The sequence below is a fragment of the Helicoverpa armigera genome, chromosome 4, assembly GCF_030705265.1.
Source record: "Helicoverpa armigera isolate CAAS_96S chromosome 4, ASM3070526v1, whole genome shotgun sequence".
NCBI classification, from domain to species: domain Eukaryota; kingdom Metazoa; phylum Arthropoda; class Insecta; order Lepidoptera; family Noctuidae; genus Helicoverpa; species Helicoverpa armigera.
In genome coordinates this window covers 10091425-10108532 of record NC_087123.1, presented here as the reverse complement: position 1 = coordinate 10108532, position 17108 = coordinate 10091425, and the positions used below count along the sequence as shown (strand labels likewise).

The following is a 17108-nucleotide window of genomic DNA, read 5'->3' as shown; positions in this document are numbered from 1 at the left end:
AACAGTTTAGTCTGCCATTTGCGAGGTCCCTAAGGGACCTTCCACACTGCGGATCAGAAAATACCTAAATGACGTTCAATTGTTATTACGCGTCCTTATTGACCTAAGTATTTATGCACATTGTAAGCCTACTATGAAACTCTGCGACGGATTGTACCTTCACTCATTTGTACTCCACATTAGATCACCTATTTAATCAATGATAATGAAAGAAAGCATGCGCGTACACATTTGAAAAATTGCTTAATACCACCATCGCTATGGTGCACAGTGGTCTAAAGTAAATAGTTTCATTATACGCGGACGGACACAACCTGATTGTCCTCACGCTCCACTTACCGCGTACACTTGTGCGCGAAAGTGTTAAATGATGTTAGAATTCATTAATGTATAGGTGTGCAAAAAATAGAGGTGGTGAATACACCACCCGTAATAATAAAAACAACCGGGTTCGTAATAACGAACCCGGTTGTTTTTATTATTACATTCTAGCTAACCCAACAAACTTCCTATCGTTTAAGCCTTTCCATACAACTACTACCCACTACAAGCATTTTAAACCAAATCGGTCCAGCCATTCTCGAGTTTTAGTGAGATTAAAGAACAGTCATTCATTTTTATACATAAGATTTTTTTTCGAAGGAAAAAGGAAATGTCAAAAAGTACTTGAAAAAATAGGTACATTAAAATAAGTAGGTTTGTATTTATATCGGTTTAATAAATATAGGTGAGCGTTGTTATGTCCGAGGCTTCTAAGTGGATAAGCTACAGGAGTCGCAATTAATTATTTGGGGTTACTCCGCACAATGGGGATTTCTATTCCAAGCCACGGAACCAACTGTTGCGTGACTCAAGACCTTAATATTTATGACGTTTTAACATTCAGATTAGTGTCAAACTGTGCAACAAGAAATTAAGCTTAAAAATTAACAAAAATATTGACGGAACGATAATTTACATCACAAAAGGAAATATCGATATTTACAAAAGGAAGTAGGAAGCAAATTCAATTAATTTAAACAATTATAAACAAAAGCAGGAACAGCGAACTAAGTGTAATAAAAACCAATTTAATTATGAGACGGTCCGTCAAAAGTAACGGCGAATTAATTTGAACGATTCCGCACGCAACTGTACAAAATACTTTGTTAAACTTTCAAGCAGATTAATCGTTAGAAAGAGACGTACGATAATTATTTGTGGGCAAAGTCAAGAGCGACAGCGGGGATAACTAATTGAATCGCTTATAGAGTTTCTGGGTTATTATTCCAACCACGGAGTAAGGAATGATGAGGGAGATGCCAGAATGTAGGTAGGTCAGCGCCTTTATCTAGGTCAAGAACATAAAGTGGCATTACCAAAACGATCAGTTCCAATTCAAGTACCAAGGCGTTCGGGTTCTTTGAGACATCTGTGTACAACTTTTGTTATTACCAAAAATGAACGGGTTCTAAAGAAGGCCTGTAAGGGCGGTTCTCCCACATTTAGGCGCGCTGCTTTCTTAGGCGATTTTTTGTTATGGCATCTCCGCTAGTTATTTTGTCCTCCGTGATTCCAACTAAATGAGAGGAACATTTCCTTAAGCGCATAATTAGCAAGGAAAATTAAATTCTGAAGTCACTCATTCGGTAACTTTGGAGTTTGAGAGAAGTTAAGAACATGTTAATGTAAGAGTATTCAAATATAGTGGGAATGCTTGCATTAAATTAAGAGCGTATCCACTCCTTGTGTTGTTGCAAAGTTTCAAGTCTACATGCTTAGCTTGAAAGCTTCCTAGAATGTTCACTGAAACTCGGTAATACCTTTTCTTCTTCCCTTTGGTGAAAATGTTTGTCAGGTGTCCTGGCTTCTGACTACCCCTATTAAGGGTGCGGAAGATGTCCAAATGCCAGCCGGGACCCTCCAATTTAATGTTCTTAACCTCCGAAATACGGATCATGATGGACAATACATACTCGTATACATGGCAAGCAATTTACCTTGTATCCTCAAAAGCACTATGGTGATAAAGCCCCATAAATACTCTTAAGGAAGCCATTAACCGGTGACAAGCAGCCAAAAACTTAATAAAATATTTATTAGCCACAGGTGGTCGGTATTTGAGGACCCTTAAACCTGTTCAACAGCTTTAATACTTGTTGGAGATACACATTTATCCTTCATAAGAACACCGTAAGGATGCTTGTCTTTGTATTGGGGAAGTTAAGCCTTTTGAACTCCCGAAATACACGTGCAATTTATTATTGAGGTACTGCAATAATTTTCTAAGAAAATAATAACTAACAAATGGTTATTGCATCAGTTTTTCACCTTACTGACTAAAGCCTCATCATGTTCTTTCTTAAACCTCAGGGCCACGGTAACTCTTTCGAACAATCTATTAGCCCCGGCAGGCTATGGACCATGTCTATTTATATATTTTAACAATCTGTATCTACTGCCATTTTTGTCCACCCCTAAACTGCTTTTCATTTGTTTTGAAATTCACACACTTTAACGACTTACTATCATGTGACTTACCATAATAATACAAGAGCAATTAATTAATTAATTATAGGTGTGAACATGAAAACAACAATAATATGCATGTTACACGTGAATATAATTGCGTAATTATTACTAATTAGCGTATTATCCAACACATTGTTTGCGATAAAGATATATTGTGATTTTAATTTGCCTTCCCATCCAATATATTACTTAAATACTACTACGGGTAATTAATTGGTATAGGGAAATATATGAAGTGTGCATAACCATCTGAAGAACGTATCTAAAACAACTAGAACAACTAGACATTCTGCTTCATTCGCCTTTGTTTACATATCTACACCAAAAAAGAAGCTGAGAAAATACGTTTGACACCCCCATGAAGACCTGAAAATTTTTAAGTGTCTAAGGAATTTGTAGGGCCCAGAATCTACGTAACGGCTTAGTAAAAAGCGTAACCCATGTTTAATCGTTTATCCGCCCTTCCCGCTACCTCGTATAACTTGCGCCGCCATATTTAGTATGCGCGTACGCAGCATAAAGCGACGCCCGCGCAGTGGGCAGACGTTGTAATTGCCCTGTCACTTTCCTAATTATCATCACGTTGTCCAGCGTTTCTCTCCAATGTTTGATTTATAGATATCACTTTTGCATGCGACGGTACACACTACTCTTTTTATTACCTTACTTTTAATTTATCTAATAAAGTTCTGATGGAGATTGTACATTTTTCACAACAACAAAAAAAGATGTGAACATTTTGCATGCGATGTGAATTTATCGCTGTTTGCTTGACAGCCATATTTGTTTTACATACAGAAAATTAATAGCTGAATAGTTTTATAATTACAGCTCGTATTTACGATGTAAAATTATGGTATCAATGTCAATTCAATGAAACATGTAATCAGCGTATCAATAGATTAGAGGAATTATGGATAAAAAGATCCCAGCACTAACCAATGATCCGATCAGCAAAGCTATTTTGCATTTTCATTTATTTTGACGGTGACAAAATACCGATATATTCGACGTCATAATCCTTTGTTAGCCATGCTCTATTGTTTGAATGAATTAAATCCACGCAAAGATTAATATTGATTTTCGTGACCAATATTGCTTTGTTTATCTGATGTAAAAGTTTTTCTTTTATTTATATATACTTATATTTTTACCACATTTTATCTATTCTAGACCTTATTTCATTCAAATTCAAAATTAATGCCGATGCCGATGGAATAATGTCGGTGCCGGTCACATAGAATATATTACTATTCTTGTCGACACTTCATAAAGTAACAAAATGTTTGAAAAGTCGCAACTTCATACATTATATGCCACTGTATACCTACCATTAAAAAAAGACGTCAGTAAATAAGGGTAGAAAGTATTTGTACGACGACCTTATATCTTATTACCAAACAGTCCTAAGCCGACAGTCTAAACAAACGAAGAATATGCCTTATTCCACCACACGTATCTTAGTCTGAAAAATACACAATATTATGATGTAAATCATCATAAAACATAAATTAAAATTCGGCCCATTGCAATCTCCCCGTCTCCCATGGGAACTGTTTCACGCATCCTAATAAAATGTTGCTATTATATGGACTGTCTCACCTCGTTTCTCGGACCAGCATATTATCTTCCAAGCAAACAAGAAGTTTATCTTTATAAGAATAATAGATAAATCATTATAACTATAACCAATTGGTAAAAGATCTCAGAAAGAAAGCGCGTTTATTTTTTGTGTATTTTATACACACCAATTTCAACCAATTTTCTTAACACAATTATAATTCTCAGTTTCGATTTAATCTCGATCACGTAGAGTTATAAATTAAAACTTTTTGATTGTATTTCTTCTTAGTTAAGTCTTTATATCGGCAATTTCTTCTGCTGCCAAAATAATGATATCAAATATGTCTTCTATAGCTTTTTGGTATGTTCGAATTCTCTTAATGCCCTCATTTCGGCGTGTGGAGAAACAAATTACCGCCATTTGTTATTATTTGTCTGTATCGACTTACTGGCTCTGCGTATAAAGGAACAAACCATTCGTTAAAGCGTTTTGTTTCACGAAATGCGTCGAAAAAGGCAAAGCGAGAAAAAACTAGGAACAACATTTACGCTTTTAGTGCCGAGTATTTTTAAAAGCGTGCCGATACAGAAAATTATCTACTATAGTGAAAAATAAACGAAAAAAGGGACCCATAAATGCCAGAAAGAATGACAACCTGTTTTACTAAGAGGTAACGGGTCACTCAATGAAACGGCTAGGCTACGTATTAAATGCAACAGTATTATCAGATGATTGAGTACTACCGTTTACCTAATACAGGCATTTAGGATATCCGAAGGGGATCCAATATCTTCAGAATTTGATTACTTTCAGAAGCAATGTTTAATGATGCTTGCACGAATTAGCATTCTAAGTATTAACATAAAATCTTAATTAAAATCAGCAGAGCAAGAAGTCTGATCAACAATCTATGCTATTAACTCGCGCTAATTGTAGAACACAATAAAATTAATTGAAACAATATAAAAGAAAACTAAAACAGTCATGTCTTATCATATACTTTCAATATGTGTGTGGATATTTTTTTCTTCGAAAACGGAATCTATGAAAAGGATTCGGCTTATAAGAGGAGACCATTTCACACCCTCATTTCTCCAGATTTCCACCTCAAAATAGAGATGTACCTGTCACAATCAACCTAAATTCTGTGCTACTATTAGCATTTGACAAATTCATATTATTTATTTGCATTCCACAATGTATAGAGTAGGTGTTACGAATATGGCTTAAAGCTAGGTACAATTGTGGACCCTGTAGGGCACAGCAAAATAAAATTAAACTTACCTCTATAAATCTAAGCGTATAAAAACTGACTCAGAAACTCTTTTAAATAATAACACAAAATGTTTATATTTCCATACCCACTATAAAATGCAAGTAGGAAACTAAATACGGATCGCAAGCGACGCCGGGACAGTAACAACAGGCTTATATTAAACCTCGGAACGGATATCAACCCGCACTCAGATAAGGCCGCGTCCACATGATACAGTAAATTGTTGGAAATATAACTCATCTCCCGAGCCTTTTCCCAACTATGTCGGGGTCGGCTTCCAGTCTAACAGTATGCATCTGAGTATCAGTGTTTTACATGGAGCGACTGCCTGTCTGACCTCCTCAACCCAATACCCAGATTAGACTGGATTGGTGTTGGAAATATAATTATGATTGTAAAATTATTTTTATCATTTCAAAATCCGACTGTATAAAACCAGTTAAAACTGTAAAATATTAAATGAAAAAGTTCAAAAATATTTTCATTTATGACCTACTGAATAGTCGTAATTCAGATTCAATTATTTTCAGAACGTGGTGAGACCTAGTTGGACACTTACTTACCAATGTAAGCACAGCCTAAGAATTTCCCGATTCTCAGAATGCGGGGGTATTTTATGTGATATTATTTACTCTGTAATTTAATGAGGTTTGTACTCGTATGTAATGAAATCGTGTAGTCGCGTAATGAGAATTTGAAAACGATATTTTGAAGCCATAAACCCACCGAAACCATAATTTAATGAGGATGGGAAAATCAAATACCAGAGAAATTAAATGCTTATTTTTAAACATGAGAAAGAAAACTTTTAAAATGAATGAAGATGTTATCTTACATAGATATAAATTATATTTCCGATCACACCAGACCAGAAAATGACACTGTGCTTTAAAATACAGATCTGCAGAAGGTACAATACACTAATACGTATTGTAGTTGTAAATGTCATGTAAAATATAAAACTACTGTTTACAAAATATCCCATTAACACCATACTAATTATACACCTCAAAGAAAACATAACATATTGACGTTTAATCGACGAGCAAAAATAAATTATTAATTAATCACCAATACACAATCAGTGTAAAGGGGAACAAAGCTTTAATCACCATTGTGTGGGGATTATTGCGCAATGCCGCTGCTCCATAATTCATGAGGAAAATTATATGCTGACGTAGGAACCGTCCATTGCTTTTATTGTTCGGAGCACTTTAGTGGGAACGCTGCTAAATAAGATAATGGAAATGAAATCGGATTTCTGCAGCTGATTGAAAGTTTATGGCTTTTGTGCCTGCGAAATTAATGTGGAACGTGTTACGGCCTTATTAATGGTTTTAATTATGAAGTAGTATATTTTTAAGGCTGGTTTTCGCCTGCAGTTTTACCCATTGGATCTAGTTCCCGAGGCAAATATAGTACAGTAGCATCTCGGTCACTGAAAGATAGTTCAAATCAGCTCAATAGTGCTTGAAGCAACGAACAAACTTTTACCATTTATAGTGCCTACTTATATCTCCTTATTTGCTAGCTGTTGTTTTCTTCTTTTTTTAATGTTAACTCTCTACCAATCAAACTTACTGGGCACATATCACTATATCTCAGGAAGTAACCCCTACTTATTTTTACGAAAAATGATTTACCCAGGTGAAGTAGATTAGTAATCCGGGTCTGAATTCCTTTGCAAACGAACCGTCGTCACTGTCCAACTGTTTATGACTTCAATGGACACCCGTTTCAAGGAGAAATTCTTTGAGAAAACTTCATAAGGAATTAGGGGCCTCGTTACTCGGTAAATAGTTCCGTAATTAATTTATCGTACCTATATGTGTAAGAAAATTAAACATATTAGAAGTAGATATGTTTCAAAGAGTCTCTTCCAATTTCACTTAATCAATAGATTCAACACTCTAAAATCTATTATCCTCTAATATACTCTTTACTAACTCATTTCATTCCAAACACGTTTACAAAAAACTGCTGTCATTAGCACCCCAATAAATGTCCGTACATTCCTAGTGAGGTACCTGACAACTTCATTCCGGGACTCGACCCCGGGAATTCACTTATCCTCTTGACTCGAATGAAAAATGTCCGGCATTCCTACACGAGCCAACCCAACCTGGAATGACTTGAAATTAAAATATGGGGCTGTGTATTAGACATTATTTATTAGGGGTACCGTACAGAACAGTATAATGTGCGTGGTAAGGTGAAAGTGTGTTGGCGCCAAACTCATAATTTTCAATTTTGTCGTGATTTGCATTTTTTGGTTAGGGATGGTAATACTGTTTTGAACAACAATGAATATTAAAGTATATAATGACGTCATTGGTGTGCTCAAGTTCTTTTTATGATAAAAAATGAATGATAAAAGCCGCTTTTTTATTCATATAATTTCAGGTACCATTACGATACGAATATTTTGGTACCTTATCGATTCGAAATAAATACGTATTACTTAAATTAAATATTGCCTGAACCCTTTACCTGTAAATTAAATTATTCCCAATTTTAAACTGCCACCCTTCAAGGCAGTTATCATTTTATAGGGTAGATACACGAGTTCGAGTGAAATACAGCCAATCCCGCGTACACGGTGCGTCACTTTTTACCGTTCCTTTTATGAGCATTGTTAAACAAACCCGTAAATCTTCAGCTGCTTTATTTATGAGGAAAAACATGCTTAGTAAGCCAGTTTATTAGGAAATTACCTTTGCCGGCTTTCATTTCTTTTTTTTTCAGTATGATGAGGAATTATTTGAATTATTTTAATATTGTTTATTTCTGTAAAGCTTTATTTGTATATTTTTATATATTTTTGTAGCCGGATTATTTTTGCAGTTTAATGGCAGTAAATTACGAACTTAATAATATGGACTCTTATCAGGTTTTTGGAGACATTTTTATCATATGTATTAACCTTCGAGTAATGTAGTTATTACAAATACCTATAAACTTTTTGACGTCATTCAATCTAAACCTCACTTCACATTGACCACCACCAACCATTGTTAACCCGTAAGAACCACAAAACAAGAGAAAATTGTCCTCTTAAAAAAACTTATAACAAAAAACACAAACAAATAACATTCTTCCTGAAACTTAGTAAGTAGTAGATTATTGAGTAAAGTGTCGGCATTCTAATTTGAAAGTCAGAACAACACATTAGCAGTGACCCAGTAGGGAGTGGTATCGCCATAAACATTTCCATAATGATATTTTACAGTCCACAATATTATTATATTTATGTACATTTGTATTCTGAAATGCAATATATGAAGCCAGGGTTGAGTTTGAATATTGTCGGGCTATGTAGAAGTTATTATGAGAAATAATAATGCATTGTTGGACTGCAATATTAACTTTGGTTGGACTAGAGGATGCTTGAGATAATAGGATAAGCTCCCAAAGTGAGGGCTTGTCTGTCTGCCTTATGCACCAAAACAACTGAACCAAGGTAAGGTATACAGATAGTTTAGACCCTACCGTTGCGGAAAGCGGTTCTCACGGGACGTAGAAAAAACCGCGGGCTGAAACTAGTTATTTAATGACAATCAACCATTTAGAGAGATACAAATCGGTTTAGAAAAGAGCCGTTTTTCTTATTCTTCTGATGTCTTACTGATCGTATTCCTATCATCTTCACATTGTCATTAAACATTTATGTATTGGGCACTACATAAACTTTACTATGTGAATGTTCTCACGTCTATCAGCACAAACAGATATGTGTTAACTGCAGTGTTCTCGCAGCTTCAAGTAGATGCACTAAATCATCTCGTCGATAGATCAATCATGCTTTATCTAACGCGCTATTAAGTCAGATTCCATTGTCGAGTTCTTTTGATCGATTTTATGAAAGTTGGTTATCGTCAACATCTTAGCCCGAAAAAATGTATGAAAATCTTGACTATGATTAAATTGGTTTATGAATTTTTCGTTTAAAATGTTAATAATCGCATCTTAATAGAGAGGCAGAAAAATAAAGTTACTTTTAAAAGACATTCAGAAGTTTTAATTCTACCATCATTAAAAGTCTACCAAGTACTTGATTTTATTTGAACTCACCCGAAATTCACCTCAAATATACAACACCAATCCAATCTAACTAGTACACATCTCATTAAAAAATTGAGTAAAAATCACAAATCTAATCACAAACAATTTCACGACTCACTCGATCCCGGAACAGTGGTACCATTTAGTCATTCACTACTCATCCTCGCTCGAACGCCCAGATATAGTCATGAGGTTAATCAGTCACCGTGGCGAACAAATGGCCATGTGGACAGTAGGAGGCACTCGGTTCCTTCCGACGACGTTTCCATCGGGAAAGCAACCACTCGTGTAATTAGAAGAAACGAGAGCGAAGCGATTTCCGAGGCGGATCGCGCAACAATTAGTAGCCCGTGGAAGATGGGCAGTGCGCTGTGAGCGGATAGCGGGGGATTAGCTGCATAACGTGGTTAAGAGGTAGCTTGTATTGTTAATGTTTCTTGTGATCAAAATGAGGAAATTGAATTTGACCAGCAATAGAGGCAAGATAATTTTGAGTTAAATACATACAATTTTAAAATAGATCAGGCCCGATATCAGGCAACTGTATCCAAATACCCGAAACAATCATAAAAGTGTAGGAAAAATTAATTCGTTATTCCCAGTAAATCTATTTTTAACCTTTCAAAAATATAATTTAAACAATTCTGACACAATGTCTACCTTTAAATAACAACAAACGTTGTTATTTAAAGGTATAATAAAGGTAACATCGACTATAACTTGCGTCCACAAACCCGCCATCAGCTTCTAACACAAACTAATTAACAATAACGTAGATCGGGCGCGTGGTCTGCGCACGCGACGGTACGCTTCACATTCGCGCCGCGAGCCGCCCGGGCAATACGTTACGGGCTATCTCCAGCACCACGGCACCCTGATCCTTCTACCTTCAGCCTCATAAAAACCACGCGCGCTTTGTAGCCTAATCACAAAAGTCGGAAGAGTCGAAAAAGTCGGAAAACTCGGAGAAGTCGGAAAAGTCATCGTCACTGTTTTGTGTGAGGGTGTCGTTGGTGGCGTGTGTCGTCAGTGACGGTGTGTGTTGTGGAATGGGGTAGCGATGGGGGCGGGACACAGCGCTGAGGGCGATGGCGGCGCGTACGCAAGCGACCCGCCCGCCCACGACCGGCGCAAGACACACAGTAGGAGGCGGAGGTGAGTACATTGCTACAGATTGTTGAACAAGCTACTACGAGTATCATTTGTACAAGCAGTGTATTCATTATCTCATATAGTGGTATGTCTTACTGGGGTGTGAAGTATATACTCGTAATTGCAGGATAATTGATTTGAAATTTGAGTTTTTGTCATGGTTCATAACTTCCATTTCAAACGGTATTCTTTAATGTATAAAATAAAAAGTAAAACTAACATGTAGGCCTCCTAAATGTACTGTATATTCTTACGTAAAGTTAAGTACAGAACAGTAAAAATATTCAGTTTTAATTGAAGACGTCGACTGTAATTACGAGACGATAAACTGGGGCAAACAAGAAATTACCATTACGGACGTTTTTAGTTGCATTTTCACATATATCTCGACTGTAACGTATAAAAATCTTCTCTATTACAAACATCGTGTTCCAGATGCAAATACGAGTAGAATTTCCAAACATGCAAATATCATCGGACAACGGAACATCTACGTTCTGAAATGTCATTAAATCTATACCGTAAAAACATGAGCGTGAAAAAATTTACGCGTCCATACGTCTAAGCTACTTTAGTATACCAGATTTAAGATTAGACGAATTGCCAACTGTAAAATGCACCTTAGCACATTCAACAGAAGATGCAAAATCGCTTGGCTAATTTCAACAAAGAATACGGTTGCTCTGGACTATTAACGTAGTGTGCTAAGCGATTTGGTCTTCAATCATGCTTTCGTAAATATCGGGCAAACGCCCGCCGGAATGTGAAACTCAGCTCAACTGTCAACTAATAACAAAAATAACAATAAAGTGTAAACAAAGGTTTTGTTTTGTATACTATGACTTTGACAGGTACCTATTGTTACAAATAAGGTAGTCTTTAGTGGTCTATGTCCAAGTATATGGTTGGATTTGTTTCAGTCCTACATATTATTTTAATAAAAAAAATGTTCTCATCAAAACCGTTCGTATTATAGGACAACATCCCAATTGTGATTTTGCCAAAGAGGAATATCATATTTTATTTAAAATTGAACAGGTAACTGACAGAAGGAAAGCTAACGAAATTAAACTTGCATTCAGACGTATGTAGGCAAGCGCTGAATTTGTAGAATGTTACATTTCCGCTTACGATTAAATCACTTCACCTATTTGATAGATGATTATTTACTCCTGTCAAAATGCGTAACCTAATAAATAAGTCAAAGAACTTCTGTTATATATACTTAAACATCTTTGTAACATTATATTACGTAACCAAAGATATAAATCATCAATCTACACGATTACGATAGGTCAAGGATTCAGTCTGGAAGTCGGTCTAGAGTTCTAGACTATTATTAAAGTTGGCACCTACCCAAACGATTATAAGGCATTTTCGGACACTTAGGGCGTGCAAAAATAGATCTAAACTCGAAGGGATAGGTATCATTATTGTTTGATTAGTTTAGTTGTAAGCTAAGTACTGTTTAGTTGTTTGGGGTTTAGTGATGAATAGTTCTAAGACATTGTATTATTTAAAATTAATGTAACCTGCAAGTAATACTGCCGTTTATTTATTTTTCACGGCAAATCAACTGAAACGGTATGGTTTCGAATAAAATATTGTGTATTGTTCTTAAATGTTATAAGTGTACTCACTTTTCGCGTTATGCCCATTTGGTAACTTAGGCATACCTAGTGTAAACATCGTAATGTTGTATAAATCGTCAAAAAGGTGTTCGACAAACGTTTTCACTACGACGAAAATCCTTATTTATTGACACATTCTACATTTGTAAAGGTAGTCCTTTGCAAATACAGGTAGAATTGGCTATCATGAAAAATCCTTTGGGTTTCAATATATGTATTTACCAAAGAACCCTTTTGATTCAATTATAGGCCAAAAAGTGTCAGTAAATTATTCTAAATCGAATAAAATTTCATGCGTGTATATTTGCTAATATAGAAGTTACATACAATTTTAAGTATTTTTTGTGAAATAATGATGACCGTGTTTCGAAAAATAAATTACATAATGATATAAACATACGCGGAAAATATATAAAAATTACAAACAAGAGGTGAATGAACCTTTTAACCTTCTTAGTTAGTTGCGACTATCAATGGCGTAAATATTTGTAATTAGGTATAATATTTTAGCTAATGAATTTTATTACCAAATGACGCTCATATTATACCACTTGAAGCGAAAGCAACTTAACAAATTCGTCACCAGTTGTCAAGAGGGAACGTGACCTTAGAAGTTTCTCCCAAAAACAAACTGTGGCAAGAAACCGTAATTATGGTACAAAGACGTCGCAAAACTAAAAAGTTCAGATAAAAATAAGTTCCCAAAAAACAATTAAAAAGTCAAAAGGCGTGTTATAATGCGGAACGCGAAGTTCTTCCTAGTTTTCCCGGGAGCTCTTTCATTAATGAGGAAAAAGTATGCGACAGATTTCGTGAATTTTGCCCCAAGGAAACATAGAACGGAAACAACTTTGTCTCTGGTCTCAAATGCATTCATAATAACAGGAAAGTTAATTTGCAATCCTTTTTATAATTATACTTCTTTGTGGACTGAGATAATAAGGAATTAAAAAGAAAATAGAAGACTAGTGGCTGGTGTAAAATATTTTTCAAAGCGAGCGAAAATTTATAAATATGTAAGAAAAATTTCTGCAGTAGGATACTTGAGAATGGATGCTATAATTGGGGCTTTAGCCTGCCCGCACACTGCAAACTAAACTGTAGATTTTTTTTTATAAAATCGTGAAGTTTTAGTCGGTTTGAAACCGGCCAAATACCTAATCATTGTTATGTTCTAACTAATGAACATCTTCAAACTGATTTATGAGCCCAAACAATGTTTGGGCTCATAAATCAGTTTGAAGATACAACTTTTACTCGGCCGAGTAAAAGTTTGTACTGTGCTCTTATGTAGCCAAGCGATGTTCCAAGGGTGTTACATTTTTATAGAGCGATTCTACATAAGCAAGCCATCTTCCAGATAGTCAAGTTGTGAAATACGTACGTGCTAATGCTGTAACAGAGTGAGACAGAAACAAAGTTTCGTCATTAGGAACTAAACGGTTGGAATTGTGTTTGAATGCAGTTGGTGAGTAATTCAAAATGTTGCGTATTTTAAATACTAGACTAACATACTTTATTGCAACTGAATATACATCTACTTACAGGAGCTAACAAAGCGGATTATTTTTTTGTTTGTTTGGGTAATAGCTCCGAAACTACCAAATCGATGCAAAAATTCTTTCACTGTTCCCTCTTCCCGGGTAACATAGGCTATATTCATCCCAGTACCGGCCGTAGTTCCCACGGGACGCGAGTGGAACCGCAGGAGAACTGCTAGTACTTGATAGATTGCTGCTGTCGACGTATGAAAAGCATCCATTTCTTACCAAGACCCCTACGTTACTCTTAAGTTATTGGTTTCAGCTGATTTTGAAAGGCATTACGTGTAAGATATTCAAATAACTGAAAACATCTGCAGTGCAGCAAGGACATGAAAAAAAGTTCAGACTGTGTGAACTACAAGATTCTGCGTCGTACTGAGCAGAAAGTTCTTAATTATCATTTCGCATGTTATGTTAAAAACCACAGTTTAACGGCAGAATAAGTTTCAACTAGCCCCATACTCTTGCAGAAATAGTCTTAAAACTAAAGGCCGTTTCCAACATTCTATCTATTTGTTCTTTTACTTCCAAGAGATGTTGACATTACTTGTATGAGGCTTACGTCACAATTCTATTTCTAGTAAACAAAATCTATACGTATCTAGAATTTTGGGACCGGCTGTTAGGCAATGTAAAGTTGAAGACATATTTACAATGAATAATGAGTGCTGTTATAATTATTATAATATAGCGTGATCAAGTCATCGATTACATAGGTACATATGGAAATATTGTATAAACCATACATGTATATTAAAATCAGATGTCGGGTTTTCACGAAAGATTTGCGTATTATGTTTACATTGCTGTCTTTTAGATAATTATCGTTTATATGCAAACTGTTATGCACAATTTGCATCGTTTTGCTTGTCAACCAACTTACAAAAAAATGATTTGTGTAGATGTTTGATAATGAAATTGTATCTACTTCTTTAAAAAGTAAATTATGGTCAGTGGAAAATAGGAGAGGAGAGGGCCGGAAATAGACCCATATTTCTTTTCCTGTTTCCCCTATGTTCCTCTTCGTAAGATTTAGTAGTAGAAAAGTACCTATTTATTATATTTAGATAGTTTGATTGCCTTTCTATAAAAAAATAACCTTTAACCAAATTCACAAATAACCTCACTTCAGCCAATCACCAATTACGTTCAAACAAACATTACATTTCATAACAAAAAAATTATAAAGTACAATTATCATCAGACCGTGGTCCATAGATCTGCGCCATCTTAACAACGTCCAGTGAGACGCGCAAGCGCAGCGGTACAGGAACAATTGGAGCATAGCCTAACTGAACGTGATGTCTGCCGTTATCAAAGTTTTTTTAGTTATCAATATGGAAAATGTTGGCGTATATAGTAATTATGTGCGGATATACGTCACTTGTCTACTTTCTAGTTTTAAGTGTTATTTGATAAGTTAATGTTAGTTAAAAAGAAGTTTTAAAAATGGTATTGTAATTGACGTGTAGGCATGATTACCAGATAGAAATAGAGACGATGATCACAAACGATGATAGAGAAAATATAAAAATATTAAATAGTCACTTTCTAGTTTAATTATTAGTTTTATGAGTAAAAAAATGCAATTATCTTTATTTATATTCTTCACATCTATATAATTATTATGCGTTAATGTGCCATGGTTGTTTGTCTTATAAAAAGCCACTATAAAAACCGTGATTGTTAAACCCTGATACCCCCAAGACACCTCTTTTAATCGTGAAATTATGTAATGAATTGAAATTACAAGTAATTTTAAAAACTTAAACATAGCATAGTCAGCTGCTTATAAAACTAGTGAATGATCCGCACTAATTTAACTAGCACAAACAAAAGTACGAATGGACCCTTTTGTAACCGACTACCCAAAAAGCACTCAATTCATCTGTTCAAAAATAATCTACAGACGATTTTAATCCTTCTTTTTCTATGTCTTTGTTTCTTCACAACACATGGTAAGTAATCACGGTACATTATGACGTGCAGTTTCTCGTAAACGCAACTGGCGCCACCTGGCGGCGGTGATTGCAAATGACGTGAAGAGAGCGTGACGTACAAACGTACATAATCAGTGGCGATAACGCTCCAAGACTCACAAGTTACATTAATAATAATATTAGACAAGAGAGTAATAAGTGAATATTTATAACTATTTAATTTTATGAATGAAGATTTTTTTTTATATTCTTTAAATACATGGAATATTATTTTATTAGTCTCTTTTACGTGTATTTTGATCTTTGTCTTAGTGGTAGCATAGTGATAAATTCGGCTTTAAATCGTAAGGTTCTTTATATAGAACATTAATATATTTGTCTCAACTACTTTTCGTGGTCTCTGGATCTTTATATAGCCAGTAGACACGACTGCCCGCTTATGTGGAAATTAGTGCAGAGGACCAAGTCCCTGCTTACTATTGTGTATTAATTATAATTGTATTGTTTGTGTACCTAACTACTGTATGGATCTCAGTTATCTGAATAAATAAAATGTATTTATTTATTTATTTATGTACTTACTCTTTCGAAGGGCCTTAAGCAAGCGCGATGATCAATTTTCTTAATATCAGTCTTTTAATCAACAGCTAAATAAATAGGCCTATGTCTTCCAAAAAAAGTTAACTACACATTACACATTAATAAAGCAACCAAGAAATCTGAGACGCGGAAAACTGAGAAAAGAAATAGCGATAAGACTAAGATAAATTACCACCATTATTGTATTATCTAATCGTAAGAGGGGAACGGGAGATGCACTTATTTAAACTTTAATGGCCTTACGAAAACTGAAACATCTGTTTAACACTTGTCTAAAAAAATGACAGATTATGACGTTGACATATCTAAGGTTCATTTTTCAACCACACTTTTTTTAGACAAGTGTTAAACAGATGTTTAAGTTTTGAACAAATGTTAACGTGCCATACTTATCCGGCTGAAACTTTTAACGTATCAAGATAAAAAATGGTACAACCAACCCTTAACGTCATTATGTCGTAAAATCTTTATAGTTCAATTTTATTGTTCTTTATCTTTACTATTTATGATGTTTTAAGTGACCATTTATTATAAACGGGGAAAACATGCACAAAAAGTCACCCCGTCAATAAATATTAGGAAACTTAATAAAGTCACTTGGTACTTATAATGTCAATGACCTTTACGTTTTTCTTCGGCAATATTGTTATGAATAAAAATGTTTTTCCCTCGTCAGCGAAGTTTTCTTCTGCATAATATTATGCAAAATCGTGCTCCGTAAAACAATTTTCAATACTTAAACAGATGCATCTTTTTAATGGAATTGAGGCACGCCACGTAAATCATACTTGAAAACTACGAAATAACTGTCTATTGAATACAAAATTA

General features: G+C 34.9%; 2 protein-coding genes across 3 annotated transcripts in view; one reads left to right on the top strand and one right to left on the bottom strand.

Moving 5' to 3' along the window:
• Nucleotides 1–17108, bottom strand: part of LOC110375028 (calcium uniporter protein, mitochondrial) — a 159375-nt gene that overhangs the window by 27105 nt on the left and 115162 nt on the right. The gene's annotated exons all lie outside the window — the stretch shown is intronic.
• The window catches only part of Jv (javelin), a 114816-nt gene continuing 108043 nt past the window's right edge, over nucleotides 10336–17108 (top strand). Inside the window, exon 1 of the mRNA XM_049846807.2 lies at nucleotides 10336–10568. Coding sequence (XP_049702764.2) covers nucleotides 10474–10568 — 95 coding nt within the window. The 5' untranslated portion in view covers nucleotides 10336–10473. The remainder of the gene's footprint in view (nucleotides 10569–17108) is intronic.